The sequence below is a fragment of the Erpetoichthys calabaricus genome, chromosome 3 (genome assembly GCF_900747795.2).
Source record: "Erpetoichthys calabaricus chromosome 3, fErpCal1.3, whole genome shotgun sequence".
NCBI lineage: Eukaryota > Metazoa > Chordata > Cladistia > Polypteriformes > Polypteridae > Erpetoichthys > Erpetoichthys calabaricus.
Genome location: NC_041396.2, coordinates 213,601,900 through 213,618,716, shown reverse-complemented (window position 1 = coordinate 213,618,716; position 16,817 = coordinate 213,601,900). Strand labels below are relative to the sequence as shown.

The following is a 16,817-nucleotide window of genomic DNA, read 5'->3' as shown; positions in this document are numbered from 1 at the left end:
ATGACTGAAGAGAAGTGGTGGCTGGTGGTTTTTCAAACAAGGGAACCACATTTTAGCTCTACATCATAAAATGAGTCAATTATTGCTTCTTTCATGTTATTTATATGCAAATTATGCCCTCTCATACCAGCTGGGAGTCCAGTTTCCTCTAAATGGCCAGGCTAGCAAGGTTGCTTAAACATTTCTGGCCCATTGTGTTGCAGTTGTATGACTTGACTCGTTTTAAGCAGGAGAAGTTCCTATCTGCACCTGCTGATGCAGCTCCAACTGTTGCCACTAAAACAGCTTGTACAGCTGAGGCATTGCATTTTTCAGCTCCATATCTTTAAACAAACACCAATAAATCACACAGCCTACCCCTGCTTCCCTGCAAGTCAATATTTGAATATAGGCCTTAGAGTTCAAATCTTGGTCTCCCTGAATCAAAGAAATGGCCATAACTTTTCAGGGACACTTTGGAATGACTCCTCAGGGAACACCCTGTGTCATTTCATCAAATTTCCCTGGACAGATTAATTCTAGGATGAACATACTTTCCAAATTTGAAAAATGCGGAAAAATCTGTTCCATAAGATTGTCTAGGATGGCTATGTATGGATTTCTGTAACATACCTGGGGTCCAGAAATTGAGACAACATCAGGCTCAGTTTGTGTGCATAGCATTGTATAAACATTGCATTGAAGGCTATTGCTTTAACTTTAGCCTGAAGTTCATTCAGAGAGGAAGCTGTGACAGCAGCCCCATCATAGGTTTAGCTACAAGTTTTTCTTTGTAATTGTAGCCCTGCATGTTTTCATTTGAAACATCAAAGACATACTGGGCATCTCACCCCCTGAAACATCACAAAATCCAACAAATCACTCCTGAATTTGACCTGCAGTATCGACATATATGACATACAGTTGTGCATGACATGAAATGTCAGTTGTCTCATCTACTTGACATTCAAAAAAGGGAGCAGTTTGAACTTGACCATTGATTTCATAAACAACAGTGGCTGCAACAGCAGAAAACAAATCATTCTGAATGGAATGGGCATGCCAGAAAACACAGATGACTGAAGTGTGTGGCCAAGACAGAATCATATTTGGATAACGTTTCAGTGAATTCTCTGTAACTCCCCTTGTTAGCAGATTCACTGCCCTCATCATGCCCTCTGAATGCCAGCTTTTGACAGCCAAGCAGTGATATGACGTCAGTTAGGAGGTTAAGAAAAGCCTTTTTATTCACTGTTTCATTGTATTTTGCAACCTGAACGCACACCATCATTAATTGCACATTATACTCTGACCCTGCCAGAACAACTTAACCGTGCACATGAATACTTTTCTCATGTCTTTTGTATGCCCTTTCAAGGTTAGCCAGATCCCAAAAACCCAGCTTTGACCAAACAACCGGAGATGGTTTCATTAAGAGACATGACCAACAGTACATTATCTTTGTCACAGCACTTCCTGTGAGTTAGCTCACCTTGTTATACCAGAAGAGGTGAAAAGACTGGTTATTTTTTCCTGACTTTTGAACCAAATCAATCTTTGGTGTTAATCTGCCTTGCTGTTTAATTCTGAGTCTCTCCTCATAATAAAGAGTAGTGGCTGGTGGTCTTGTTCTTTCGAACAGGGGAACCACATTTTAGGCCTATATTCAAAATCAATAATATTAGCACTATCTCCCATTATGCACAGCTAGCTAGCCAGCTGGCTGGCTGTTTCCCTGGGACCTTGTTTGAAATACATGAACAAACTTTACTAAACTGAAAGGAACAGACATCTTCACTTGCCAAAAATCTGCATGGAACTGAACTGGAAATCATCCGATGACAAAATGCTGTCAATCAAAAACAGGTCCTGCTGCTTTGACAGTTCCTCCAATCATCATGCAGCAGCCACTGAAGCATTTGTCAAATAAACGTCTAGCTTTGCTGCACTGAACACAAAGCATATTCTGAAGAGTCACTGAACTCCAGTGAAGCTGCACTTCAATAGGTTTTAATGGATGGTGCTGCCACGGGAATGGGTGAGAAAAAAAATCATGTTAGATGACCTGCAAGAAATTATTGCTGATTTTGAATGAACTAGCCATAAAGCTGAAAATGTTCTTGCACGCTCTTTGTAATAGCAATGTAAATATGACTGCACATATTTGAATATTTTTTGTGACACAGGAGGCTGAGCTTCCCTTATAGTCTCATACCAGTTGCCTCCTTCAGGAGATCGTATCGCATTTGCTGTGTACAGTGAGGTATGAAATGGAAAATGAAAAATTTGGCACAATAAAGTTTGAATGTCAGTGGCATTGTCAGTTGTCTCCCACAGTCCAAAGACATGCAGGTTATGTGGATTGGCAGTGCTGAACTGGTATGTGTGAGTGAGTGTGTGGTGGGTGTGGGTGTGTGTTCACATGGTGTGACGGCATCCTGTCCTGCCTTGTACTATAGTTTCTGCGATAGGAGTCAGCTGTCCAATCATCCCACTATAAATAAAGAATATGGATAAACAGAGTATTGTTTTAACAATACAATAGTTTTCCACTTTTCCCTTTTAGTAATATTCATATGCGAGAAAATAATGCTTGAAAGGAAACAAAACTATTTACTTTTTTATATTGCTTCTTTATGACTCTGTTGTTATAATAATCATCTGTTAAATGTCAACATGTGAGTTTAGAAAATAAGGTCAGGCACATTTTAGCTTGCAGGACTGAGTCTGAAAGTGCCAATATAAAAGAATCATGAGCAATCTCAAAATTGCTCAGTTGCTCAACAATACACATTGTATGTGGATTAAGTGCATCATCTTATGTCTAGTAAGGATATATAAGGGTTGGGCTTGCGACAAGGCCAGAAGATAATTTAAAATAGAAAAAAAAATCAACAGATTAAAAGGTAGCAATTTATACCACATGAAACAAGTTACCAAGCAGCATAGTTAAAAGAAACACTTTTGGCACCATTAAATTCTGATTTGCATGTTGACTGAAAAGCTTCCAGTATATCATATCTTTATTAATTTCATCAAACTTAACAATAGGCATGTTTATAAAATTCTGCCGAAATCAAAAGTGAAGCTCTGAGGAATAGGTCCAATTCTGAAAAAGATTTAACTATAGAGCTTGTGCTACGCTTAAAAAGAGACAGAATCACATTGGCAGTAGCAGGGGAGGTCCAACAGCCTCCTGCGCAGGAACACAAGGACCACTAGGAGGTAAAAAAGTGTGTGTGTGCTTCATGCCCTGGAATGGCTATGGCTGGAGAACCAGCCAGAAAATGAGAGAGTAGCTATCTCTTTGGAAGCATGCAATATTCCCCAAAGCACCAGGGAAAAGTTAACTAACTCTTTGGTAGGGATGTCTGTCTCTTCTTATAAAGACAGATGTTGAGTCCTCACAGGTGGCGCAGTGGTAATGCTGCTGCTGCTTTGCAGTAAGGAGACTATGGAAGATTGTGGGTTCGCTTCCCGGTTCCTCCCTGTGTGGATAGCGCTTTGAGTACTGAGAAAAGCGCTATATAAATGTAATGAATTATTATTATTATTATTATTATCTAGCAGAATAAAACACCAGGCTGACACTTTGTGGGTTCAAAACCGAGAAAGTAAATTTTGAGCTGCCTCTTCAGGAACAGAAGTTGCTGTGCTGGATGATGAATCAACTAGAAGGTATGCAGAGAGACAATGTGCTGATAAAAGAAGCTTTTGTCTAGTGTCCCCTGTGGCAAATGCAGAACCTTTCATGGGTTCTGAAGCAATCCTGGGGAATGGTTAGAAATTATTACAATATAAGAGTTTATAGCCACCTCAGGCTTAGGGGTTCAACAAGTCTAGAATCACTAGGTCTGTAGTTCAAGTGTCTAGCTGGTAGGAGAAACAGAGAAGCTATGTCACACAAAAAGAGAGGGAGACAGAGAGAGAGCACACAAGGATTTTGGGAGTATTGTGTGTTACTTGGAAGTAGGGACATGGGCAGGCTACACTATCCCACAGACAGGGTTCAACACTTGCTTGTAGGATCAAAGAAGCAGTAGGTTTGATTGTTTTTATATTGTTTATTTTCTACTTTGTATTATTTCTTTGTTCAACATCAACCTATTTTTTAAGCCGATTAATAATTTATGGGTTTTTGGATTTTATGACCTCTTTGGTGTTATTTTCAGTAAAAGCACCTCTCTTTTGTGGCAGCAGGCACTTAATCTAATATCTGTAATTTGTTTTTATAATAAACTCCTTACTTAAAAAGTCAATAATATTCCCGAGTCAGTAGCTCCCAATAGGAAGCTTTTCATTGGCAAAATTAATTTTTAGATAGAGGTGTATTGTGGTCATAGTTAGAAGTTCAAAGGAGTCATTCAGATGCTTCATCTTGTATTAATCTATTTCATTCTTGTGATTTTACTCCATTATAACTGAAGCCTTTTGGACAAGTTATCCACTGGAGGGTGCTATTTACAGTTGAAAAATTACATTCTAAACTTGACATTTTAAAAGCATAATCTTACTGTAGCTTATGAAATATAGTACACTCATCTTCCCAGATTAAACATAAACGGGCACAATAGCCACTTCTTCAGGTTGAAATAAAAGATAGGACAAAAAATTCCCTATTCGATTAAAGACATGGATTTCTCTCCATTTCTGACAAACAGCAAGAATAATCTCCTCTTCATTTATTTATATATATTTTCTTTTCATATCAAAAAAGAAAACATCCCGTTCCCAGCAAGTGAATCAATAAACCAAAAGTTATATGCTAAAAACAATTCATGAAAATTTTCATTATGATTTGTTTCTCTAGGACATGCAGTGTTGAACATTTGAAACTGGGAATTTCAAGGATTATAACACACTTGATGTGCATCTTTGATGTGGTTTGTCTTGCAGGATAGAAAATGGTAAAGATATATATATTACCAGTAACAGCGTACTGCACAACAATGTGCAGTAATTACAGTTGATGTGAGCATTCATAGTTTTCATACTCTTTCTCTGTACGTTTAGCATTCGTTTGCTCAGAGGTTGATGCGCTTGTTGCTTCCTGAGCAGCTCTTTTTTTCTCCACCCTAGCGGCCCGCTTCTTCTCTTCTTTCGTCGGCATCTTTCGCGTTAAAACTGATTGTCCGTGTTTGCGTTGCAATTACTTAGTACGTTTTCCTTTATTTTTCACTTAAGCTGGCACTTAAGTGTTCAATCTGCCTCAAGAATGATTTAAAATATGAAGAGGTAGGGGAAGTGACGGTGAAGGTGTTAGGGATGAGAACAGCGCCTGTACGCTTGCACCACATGGCAAATAAAAATAAAATAAAAATTAAAATAAAAAGAAGAATAAACTTGGAGGTCAATCATCATTCCCAAAAGCGGACAGTAGATGTCACACAGTATATGTGTACCAAATTTCAGGTCAATAGGTCAAACGGTTTGAGAGCTACAGGCGATTTAAAATCCTGTACAGACAAACAAACAGCCAAGGTAGCGTATTATATATAAATATATATAAAGATATATATATTAAACTCACAGTAATGTCTACAGATGATACATTATTGTGTTTATGTTTAAAATGTAACTAAGCTCAAAAAACCTACACTTAAAAAACATCCACTTTTATATTGTAATGTAACTGCTCTCCGTTCTAAAATTCAGACTTAGAACCCCACAATAGTATGTCCTTGCAAGGAGAGAGAAAAGACCTACCCTGCTGAGACCAAACTGTCATGCTTGTTTTCATTTCACAGTGTCAGCATAATGAAAACTCAATTGGGTATGAAGCATGTTGTCATGGCTAAAATAGTAAGCAAGATGCTTGCAGGTGTGCAGAGTTGGCAGACTATGGGAACAGAGCCAAGCAAGTCCCCAAGAAAATGAATGAGATGGCCTGTGACAGAGATGACTCACAGTTACACCGCTAGATTAGGAAGACAGATATTACCAAGGGGGCAGTATCCCTTCAAGTGTCCTTTGTGCTCTGGGAAGTCATCAGGCTTGAGCGCCAGCATAAAGAGGGAGAGGAGTAACATAAGCAGGAGCCTACTTTATTCACGATACACTAGTGGTTTCTGACCAAGTGTTAGGTAAGAAAGTACGCCCAGGGATGAAATGTCAGATATGACAAAAACTCCTGGCTTATAAAAAGGCAATGCACGACTGTCCTGTCCCTCAAATAAGCACAGGAAAAGAACGGTTATGGAGACATGGCTGTTCAAAGGTAATGTGAGGTTCAAAGCTATAGACAAACCAGTGGCTGTTAAAGGGATCTCTGTCCTTGTCTCCCTGCTGCAAAAGATTAACTTGGAATTGGATGAGTCAGGTCAAGGAATCAACTGGCATGTAGAAGTTAAGCCAGACAGAAAAAGTGAGGGGTAGATGGTATGAAAAAACACAGACTTTGTTCATGTATATATATGAGGGAAAGAGAGGCAAACACCTTGCCTAATAGGCATGGGTTTACAGCCTGCGTTTGCTTAGATCAGGACAGCAAAAGAGCTTTATTTTTATTTTGGTTTGTTTTGTAGATTTTTCTTCTTTTCTTATCCTCTTTTCTTCTTTATGTATTTTAACAATAAAGACAACATTGTGCAATTCATATTGGGATCAAAGGAAGCTCAAGCCCACCCCACTATACCCACTTACAATATAAACTCTACATTATGCATTTTTCTACAATATACACTCTTTATTATTATTTTTTTCTGTTTGCATCCTGTCCAGGTGTTCCTGTCCACAGTTTTATGTTTTCCTGCTGGCTTTTCAAACTGTTACATATCCATTTTCACTTTATCCATAACCCCCTTTGACATTCTGAACTCTGTGAACAAAGATGTTTTATACCTGCAATTGAGTGGACTGCTGCTGGTTCCATGATGCACGGTAACTATAAAGCAAAAGAAAAAACTTAAGAGAGCAAACTAACTGCATTTGTACACAACTGCTTTCTATTTTAATGTAATCATTCAATAACAAAACAAAAAAAAAAAAAAAAAGAAAAGAAAATCGGATCAAGATACTCAACACTGAAACATAAGCAGGTTCATGCTATGCTTCACAAAACTGTCTAATTTATTTTGCCCTACCATTCATTCTCTGAATGAGTTTCATCCAATTGACATCTGTGGCCTTACAAGACTATATTCCTTAAAAAACGGAATATCCATTATCTGAAATAGGCTTGGTAATCGAGACCTTTAGAAATTTTGATAAAATACTTGCATTCTCTGAACAGCTGTGTCTCTAACATAACCTTTCATCAAAACATTTCTATTACAGCATGCATGATAAAGGCTTTGTAAGAAGAAATATTGCCAGATTTCTTAACCATCCCTCTCTATCTACTGTAGAAAGTAGGCTTCCTAGATGTGATAAGGAAATGCAGTAGGTAGTATTTCATCTAAGACAGACTTATAAACAAACTATAAATTAGATTTTCAGATATGAAATGACAAGAATCTCTGGATTAAATACATTCTACATCAATATTTCCAAAACATTCTGTAGTCTAGCTCATACCCTGCTTTAAATTGGTCACATGTTTCAGGACTGTCCCCTAGTCAGATCCTATTAAAAAAATATTTATTTATTTATCAGACAATCTCGGGACTACAATAATCCCTAAACCCCCAATTCTATCTGGAGCAAGAGTAGGTAGGACATTACTGCTTAGTGAAGAGTCCACTGTAATAACACATATTATATTGCTAGCAGACCAGTTTATCTTACACAAAAGGAAGGATCCTAACCCAGCTACCACATGTGGATATTTCATTTTACTTAAACATTTAAAAAATAACTTTAGAATGATGCCTTTTGGATCTCTGAGTGAGTGGAGAGTATGAGATCTGAATAAAATGCAGTACTGCAAACCGTCTGGATTGGGACCTGAGTGCAGCAAGTGACACCTAAGCACCACACTGGAAAAGTGTGAGTTTGATTTTTTTTTACTGTAGCTGGAGTGCCAATCCTGCCCAACCCCTAGATTTTACTGAAATCTATTCATTGTAAATGAAAGGTTTAAATCAATAAAATAATTTTACTTTAAATAATTTAAAGAAATAAATGATGCATAAATTGGTTAAATATGCATCTGCCATATTGGTATATTTATAAAAGTACATTAATAACCCTCCCCTTGGTCCAAATGAGAGTTGTGATCATAACTGGAGCATTGGAGAGCTGTCCAATAAATAGGACTTTAGCCCATCACTAGACACACCTTAGCAACACAGTATCACTAGTTGAACTGACAGCATTTAACTGAAGATTTAAGATTTATTCACTTCTTTATGTTATTTAAATTTCCAGACAGACATTTCAGTAATTAAAAAAAAAACATTAAAAAGGGGAATGCATTACCTTCTTCATCAACAGAGACTTGCCGTATGATAACTGGAGTAGAATAAGCTGGTAGAATGAGAGGGAGATTGGAGGGCACAGCATAACCACAAGGTACTGGCACAGAATAACCACTGGGAACTCTGGGACTGCTTGCCTCATCTTGGTTGTCACTATTCTGCTCTTCATGTGCAATCTCTTCCTGGAGAGGTGCAATGTCGACAACTGAATATGGGTTAACTTTTCGAGAGGATGATGTGCCAGCATTACTTGTCGTTAATGACTTTTCAGCATTACATGGCATCTGAGCATCTGAAATGAAAAAATAATGTTAAACATATATATCATAATCAACATATTCAGTACAAATAGTACTACAAAAAGAGTAATTTTAAAAAAGTGCGCTATTGTCACTTTCACAGAAAAATAGCAGGAAATATAACAAAGAAGCAACTTTAAATTCCATAATGCAGTACAATGTAGGAGTACAGAATTTACCAAAAATTGAAAACAATATCAATTATTGGGGACTAAGGTGTTCCCCCCTTTAAATCTTTTACAAGAAAAAACGGTAGTATTGGTTATTCTTGGGCAGCTTGTAATTTGTTTCTTCAGTTATTTTATCATCAGCAAAAAGAATATGATTTACAATTGCAAATGAAATACTGGCCAGGGTTTCACTCCATTAACAGAAAGATTGGTGTTATTTAGGTATTTTGAAAAAGTACTGGTCATAATTTAGTATACTCAGATATTAAACCATCCTTTTAAGGCCACTTGCTATAATAACAATGTTTCTTCTAAGTGTATGCAAAGCATATAAAAACTAATCCAAAATGTACAAGTGCAAACAAATAAAATTTTATGATAAAATATTTACTATTGCCACATACCCCTACCAAAAAACATTTTAAATCTTTCCCTCAAAAATCAGAAAGAGTTACCATGTAATGTATCCAGCCCAGCTAATCCATCAGTATCAGAAGGTTCTGCAAAGGAAATTGAAGGCTCTTCAAGACCTGCTGCTCTCTCAGGGAATATCATGCCGGTGGCTTCTACAACAATCCTGTTGCCATAATCTGGTGAAGGTGGAAGTGGAGGCTGTCGGTCCGCTTCAGGGTATTCATCTCCATCATCACCACTCTCAAACTCAAATGCCTCCCCCTCATCCTCATCAGCAAAAGGTACTTCTATGTCCAAAACTTTAACAAAAGTACAAAGCAAGAAAATAAAAATCTCTTTCAGTCATTTTGTGGGATGCTTATAAGTTTTCTTGAAGTCTATATTAAAAAAAATGAATTGATTACTTGATTAACTTGTAAAGCACTGTGTAACAATCTTTTTCACAGAATGATGCATGTTACGGTATTGAAAGAATCATGAAGACAGTGTTTTACTGACAAATCGGTCCTATGTACTGCTATCAGTGGGGCTAGCAGCTACACAACACATAGGATGGGTATACAGCATGTTTCTGTATGGCATGTTCTTAATTCAAACACAAAATGAGCACCCACTTTGACCAAGTTATATGCTGCCAGGAAGGAAGAGGTTTTAACTAGAGTCTGTTTATGTGCAAAGATTGATTAAGTGATTGACACTACATTGTCATGTACAGTTTACTATGTAGTGTTTAAGTGGCTTCAGGATAGGGTATTAAATCCCTCTCCACAAATCATTGCTTCAATCACATGTGTACCTGCTATAGTATGCCTGTATCTGACAAGGTATTATTTTCTTTTTTATATATCCAGTAAAACCACCTAGTTTATACTCATGACAATTAATTAAATGTCTTTTCTGTCATCTGCTTAATCAGTATACCTTTACATTCAGTAGTAATTGACAAAGAATTGACATAGAAGGCAATTGTCTATTAACTTCACTGTAGTTTAGGAATTTAAGTGACTGGAAGCACATGTCTAATTAGGATTTGTGCATACAAAATGTCTTTACCAAAAGAAAGAAGAAAATGCTGCAGTTAGATCAACTTTTTTTAGATTTCTACACCCTAATGAGCTTCACATCTCTAGGATACCTGCCTAGTTTTGGGGAAGGCACCTACGCCGGAGGCAGGAGAAGGTCTAGATCAGCCAATAAGACTTTGAACACTTTAAGGTCAACCTTCTGAAGGTCTTCACACAATATCTGTGATATCTACACATTAAATGTATATGCATCCAATGATCAAAATGGAATTTGAATGTTCTTATATAAAAAAAGTATTTGGTAATTTAATTGTAATCTATTTTTTAAAACTCCCTACCTTCACTATCAGCAGTCTTCAATGAACAATATGCTGATCATAAAAAGTTAAAGTTGACAAGCTATAAAGATGGGGATATGGAGTGAGGTAACCACAGCATAACACTAAGTGACATCATCAAGGAGTCAGATAAGACTGTTGCTTGCATGGTTATGTTACTCTGTACAGACTGAACACACCTGATCACAAAGACATAAAATGGTTTAGATATTCACATCATTCATAAGCAAATGAATACTTTAGGTGATAACAATCAGGCAAATAGAGCTGTGAGCAAATCATTCACTTACTGGACAGGGTTACATCAGGAAGGGCATCCGGTGTAAACTTTTGTCCGATAAATATGCGGACAAAAATACAGATTTCCATATCTCATCAGTTGAGGCCGGGTTAACAACAGCCACCACCAGTATTGTTAGTCAACAGGGTGCTGACAGAATTTGGGCTACTGCTGGCCGAAGAAGAAGAAGAACAGGGGGAAGGCGTATCTGGAGGCAGGTGGAGAAGAGGCAGGTAAAGAGAGTGGAAGTGAGGGTAGGAACTTTGAATGTTGGCAGTATTACTGGTAAAGGGAAAGAGTTAACTGATATGATGTAGATAAGGATGGCTGATATATTGTGTGTGCAAGAGACCAAATGGAAGGGGAGTAAGGGCAGGTGTAATGCAATTAGTTTCAAATTGTTCTACCATGGTGAGGATAGTAGGAGAAATGGGGTAGGGATTATCCTGAAGGAACAATATGTCAGGAGTGTTTTGGAGGTGAAGAAAGTGTCAGACAGAGTGATAATTATGAAGCTGGAATTGAAAGTGTGATGATGAATGTTGTTAGTGCATATGCCCCGTAAGTTGGGTGTGCGATGGGTGAGAAAGAAGATTTCAGGAGCGAGTTGGATGAAGTGGTGGAGAGTATCCCCAAGGGAGAGAGAGTGGTGATTGGAGCGAATTTCAATGGACATATTGGTGAAGGGAACAGAGGAGATGAGGAGGTGATGGGTATAGGTATGGCATCAAGAAGAGAACGGCAGAAGGTCAGATGGAAGTGGATTTTGCAAAATGAATGGACATAGCTGTGGTGAAAACGTATTTTAAGAAGAAGGAGGAACACAAGGTGATGCATAAGAGTGGAGGAAGATGCACACAGGTAGATTATATCCTATGCAGGAGGGTCAGTCTGAAGGAGACTGCAAAGTGGTGGCAGAGGAAAGTACAGTTAGGCAGCATAGGATGGGCGTCTGTAGGATGACGCTGGATATCAAGAAGAAGAGGAGAGTAACGGCAGAGTCAATGATCAAATGTTGGAAGTTGAAAAAGGAAGACTGTAAGGTTGTGTTGAGGGAGGAGGTAAGACAGACACTGGGTGACAGTGAAGAGTTACCAGATAGTTGGGCAACTTTAGCAGAAGTGCTAAGGGAGACAGCAATAAGGGGCTTGGTGTGACATCTGGACAGAGGAAGGAGGACAAAGAAACCTGATGGTAGAATGGGTAAGTACAGCAGAGTATACAGAGGCAGAGGTTGGCAAAGAAGATGTGGGATAATCAGAGAGATGCAGAAAGTAGACAGGAGTACAAGCAGAAAAGGCATAAGATGAAGAAAGAGGTGGCAAAGGCTAAAGAAAAGGAGTATGATGAGTTGTATCAAATACAGGTTGGACTCTAAGGAGAGAGAAACTGACCTGTACCAATTGGTTAGACAGAGGGACGGAGCTGGGAAAGACGTGCAAAAGATTAGGGTGATAAAAGACAAAGATGGAAACGTACTCACAAGCAAGAATAAGGGGGGAGTGCAAAGCTGTAGTAACTACATAGGGACAGCAGGGACAACATGAAGTTATGGGAAAGAGTAGTGAAAGTTAGGATTAAGAAGGTAGGTGATGATTAATGAGCAGCAGTATGATTTCATGCCAGGAAAGAGCACTACAGATGCGATGTTTGCTCTGACGGTGTTGATGGAGAAATATAAAGATGGTCAGAAGGAGTTGCATTGTGGACATAGAGAAAGCATATGACAGTGTGCATGGAGAGGAGCTGTAGTACTGTATGAGGAAGTTGGGAGTGGCAGAGAAATAAGTAAGAGTGGTACAGGATATGTACGACAGAAGTGTGACAGTGGTGAGGTCTGCCGTAGGAGTGACGGATGCATTCAAGGTAGAGGTAGGATTAAATCAGGGATCAGCTCTGAGCCCTTTCTTATTTGCAATGGTGATGGACAGGTTGACAGACAAGATTATACAGGAGTCCCCGTGAACTAGGACGTTTGCGGATGACATTGTTATCTGTAGCTAGAGTAGGGAACAGGTCGAGGAGACCCTGGAGAGGTGGAGATATGCTCTAGAGAGGAGAGTAATGAAGGTCAGTAGGATCAACATGTGTGTGATAAGAGGGAGGTCAGAGGAATGTGAGGATACAGGGAGTAGAGTTGGCAAAGGTGGAGGAGTTTAAATACTTGGGTGGAAGAGAGGTTAAGAAGAGAGTGCAGGCAGGGTGGAGTGGGTACAGAAGAGTGTCAGGAGTGATTTGTGACAGACAGGTACCAGCCATAGTGAAAGGGAAGGTCTACAAGACAGTAGTGAGACCAGCTATGTTATATGGGTTGGAGACGGTGTCACTGACCAAAAAATAGAAGACAGAGCTGGAGGTAGCAGTGTTAAAGATGTTAAGATTTGCATTGGGTGTGACAAGGATAGACAGGATTAGAAATGAGTACATTTGAGGGTCAGCTCATGTTGGACAGTTGGAAGACAAAGTCAGAGAGGTGAGATTGTGTTGGTTTGGACATGTGCAGAGGAGAGATGCTGGGTATATTGGGAGAAGGATGCTAAGGATGGAGCTGCCAGGAAAGAGAAAAGGCCTAAGAGGAGGTTTGTGATTGTGGAGAGAAATTACATGCTGGTAGGTGGGTGTAACTGAGCAAGATGCAGAGGACAAGAAGATATGGAAAAAATGATCCTCTGTGGCAACCCCTAATGGGAGTAGCCAAAAGAAGAAGAAGAAGTGAGAGGCATTTCAACTGAAGCACGTTTTTTTAAAAGGTCATAAATTCTAAAAATCTAGCACACTACAGTAAATGATACTATAAGCCTATTTGTTATCAGTCACTCTTCTGGGTAGCTCAGAATTAACTATTGTAATGTCTCAGTCTCCATTTTCTGATAAAATGTTATATTGGTGTTTGATCTGATGTTATGTACTAGAAATTATTTTTTTTATTTTTGCGTCTGAAATCAGTAGATAAGCTTTATTTTTTGAAAAATAAAATACATAAAAAGAAACACCTGATTTGGTACTTTTTCTTATTTTTAAAATCACAGCCTATCTTTTCAGCCAAGTACCGGATGAACAAGTTGAAGCTGACATTTAATTAGAAACAGAGAAAGCCTCTATTCTGTGTGATCACGTTTAAGTGACCAGTACTGTCAGGTTTACAGTTCACCTCCAGATTGTGAAAAGAACAGTCTTTTTAATGAATTCAATAAACAGAATAACTGCATATTGAGAATGACCATAGTTTGGTTTCATATTTTACTTAGGTTGAGTGTTTCTATGAAATAAATATCACATTTTGTACAGGTTCCACTAGAGTTAAAAATGAGCTTTGATTATAGCTATGATCCAAAAACTGTCAGATATTTAATTAAAGGGTCATTTCATTATAACATATCTTTTCTTATGATTATTTTTGAGGTAGGATGACATTTAAAAGAAAGATGTGATGGGAGAAGAGGACTAACCCTTGCATGCTCCTCATATTTTTCTAACTTGTTTGGTAAACATTTTTCCTCAGTAAGTTCTGCTGTAGGTTACCTAATGCCAATAAATCAAATGTGATTTATTTTCTTGTGTTGATATAGTAATAAGGGCAGCAAAGTGGAGTAGTGGAAGTGCTGCTGCCTTGCAACACGGAGATGATGATGATGATGATGGTGGGAGTCGTGTGTGCTTCCCACGTGGAGTTTGCAAGTTCTCTCTATATTCATGTGGGCTTTTTCAGGTGCTCCACAGTCCAAAGACGGTTAGGTGGATTAGTCTCTAATATGTTTTGTGCTTGTGTACACTTGCCCTGCAATTGGCCTGGAGCCTTGTCAACAGATTGTTCCTGCCTTGCACCTAGTGCTGCAGCTTCCCCATGATCCTGCTCTGGATAAGTGGGTTTGGAAAATGGATGGATGTACTAATATCCAGCATGCAAAAAAACTTAAAATCACCTTATTATCTATAAAATATATTTCTATTTACAGTGTATTTAGTTATTGTACTGATCTATGAAAATTCATGACATTTAATCACCAGGAAAACTATTTTATTTTTTATAATAAATGTTATGCTTTGCAAGGAGGATGCTGAAATACAACAGTTCTTAGATTAATCATATCCTGAATTTTATTCCTTTTAGAGGTTTGTCTTTCTTTTGTAAAGATATACTGAAACATCTTCTGTTTGCAACTCAAATACAGGTTGACATATTACTGTTAGAGGTATAATAATAATATTAATACATTTTTATAATAACATAGATTCTATGTTTTATGCCTTTGGTTCTCAAATAATGACCAGCAACCCCGAAATACTATCCCCTATCCACTAAGCTCTATTTAAAATAAAAAGGAAAAAAAAAATAAAAATTGCTCTTGCCCGTTCTCTTTCCTACTGTGATAGTGTACCTTCTGTTCTAATACTCATTATAGTGGTATGTCGGAAATCGTTCAGAAAACCATTTGAAAATTACAGTTAGTATGTGCTGCTACATTTGATGCATGCAAGTCTGCAATATAAATAGATTTTGGCAATACTACCATTTGTTAAATTATTTCTATTAAAACCTAAAAGCACACTGGAAACAGAGTCCTGTAAATATTAATCATAAAAAAAAGTTTCTTAACAAAAGATCTATTATACTTAAATCTTTCAGCTTGTCACATTTCATACATTTTATTTAGGATTTTTTAAGCTTTAACTTCTCTGTTAACAGAAAACAAAGAGTAACAATTGACAATTCACTTCAACAATAAATATTCTGTTCTTGTCTCTAAATCACTTTGGCTACTCTGTCCAGCTGTAACTATTGCTGCATCATACAAACGTGGGACATAATGAACAAAGAGCTTCACGCTGTCACTAAGACACTCACTCCTTTGAATGACTTCTAAAATTCCAGCATGTATAAAGCTCTCATATACAGACTTTTTTTTTGAAATTGTACTCCCCATTTCTTTCTTATTTTCTTTTCAGTCAGATTCAATTCAAAAAACAAAGGAGGTTTTTCAGTCTAAAACGTAAAAAGTATTACCGGTAATAGCAAAGTCCTTTGAGGAACTCTTGATTCTTCATCCCAAAGTTCCAAAAAGAATAAATTCATAAATATACTATAAATCTGCTAGATCACCATCAGAAGTTGCGAGTATATGAAACACAGAGCCGTGTTTTATTTTTATTGACTATAAATAAGATATATGAAAGATACCAAAACTTTTAACAAGAATTACCCTAGGAGCACTGCCTTTTGTATAAATCCTTCAGAAAATAGCATCTGTGGGTCAGCTTAAGGTATTGATTTACCCAACATAATTTCTATTACCTGAACAACAACAACAACATTTATTTATATAGCACATTTTCATACAAATAATGTAGCTCAAAGTGCTTACTGAACTCAGTAGCTGGGTTCAGTCATAAACAAGCCTAAACACAGCCATCATTAGTTACTGTCAAAATAAAGAACAGCAAATGTTCAGTATCATAATGTAGTTACATGCAGTCACTCCCTGTTACATTAAACTTGTCTTCCTTACTACCTTCCTGAACAGAATAGCTGGCAGCCAGACAAAAGGTGTGTCTGAAGTCACCCCAGACAAGCAGCAAGAACCACATATGGAAATATGAGTATTACACATTCAAATCGGATAACTAATCACCTATGTGCGCTTATGCATGTCACCTCACCTATCTAAATCCTAATTATGTACATCTTAGATAAGGATGTTAGACATCAAGAAGTGTATTAAATAAACATAAAACAGAATGAATGACTAAAATCACTTCCATTTTCATGTTAGATTTATCATCTAACACTTTAAATTACATATGCAGCAATGTCTAGGGAAACCACGCAATAATAAATTATGTTTACAATGCTTACTATATTTGCTAAATTTGAATAAAAACTAGTTAAAAAAAAGTTACCAATAGAAAAAGTGAAATTATAATTCTTAAATGAGACAACTAGCAAGAAGATGTTAC

General features: G+C 37.5%; 1 protein-coding gene and 1 long non-coding RNA gene across 2 annotated transcripts in view; one reads left to right on the top strand and one right to left on the bottom strand.

The window, feature by feature from the left end:
* arhgef10 (Rho guanine nucleotide exchange factor (GEF) 10) overlaps window positions 1–16,817 on the bottom strand; it is a 234,779-nt gene that overhangs the window by 175,800 nt on the left and 42,162 nt on the right. The window contains exons 3-5 of the mRNA XM_028797766.2: window positions 9,261–9,518; window positions 8,338–8,628; window positions 6,820–6,862 (exon numbers count right to left, since the gene is read on the bottom strand). Of these exons, the coding sequence (XP_028653599.2) occupies window positions 6,820–6,862; window positions 8,338–8,628; window positions 9,261–9,518 (592 nt within the window). The remainder of the gene's footprint in view (window positions 1–6,819; window positions 6,863–8,337; window positions 8,629–9,260; window positions 9,519–16,817) is intronic.
* The window catches only part of LOC127527282 (uncharacterized), a 101,366-nt gene that overhangs the window by 52,386 nt on the left and 32,163 nt on the right, over window positions 1–16,817 (top strand). The window lies entirely within an intron of this gene.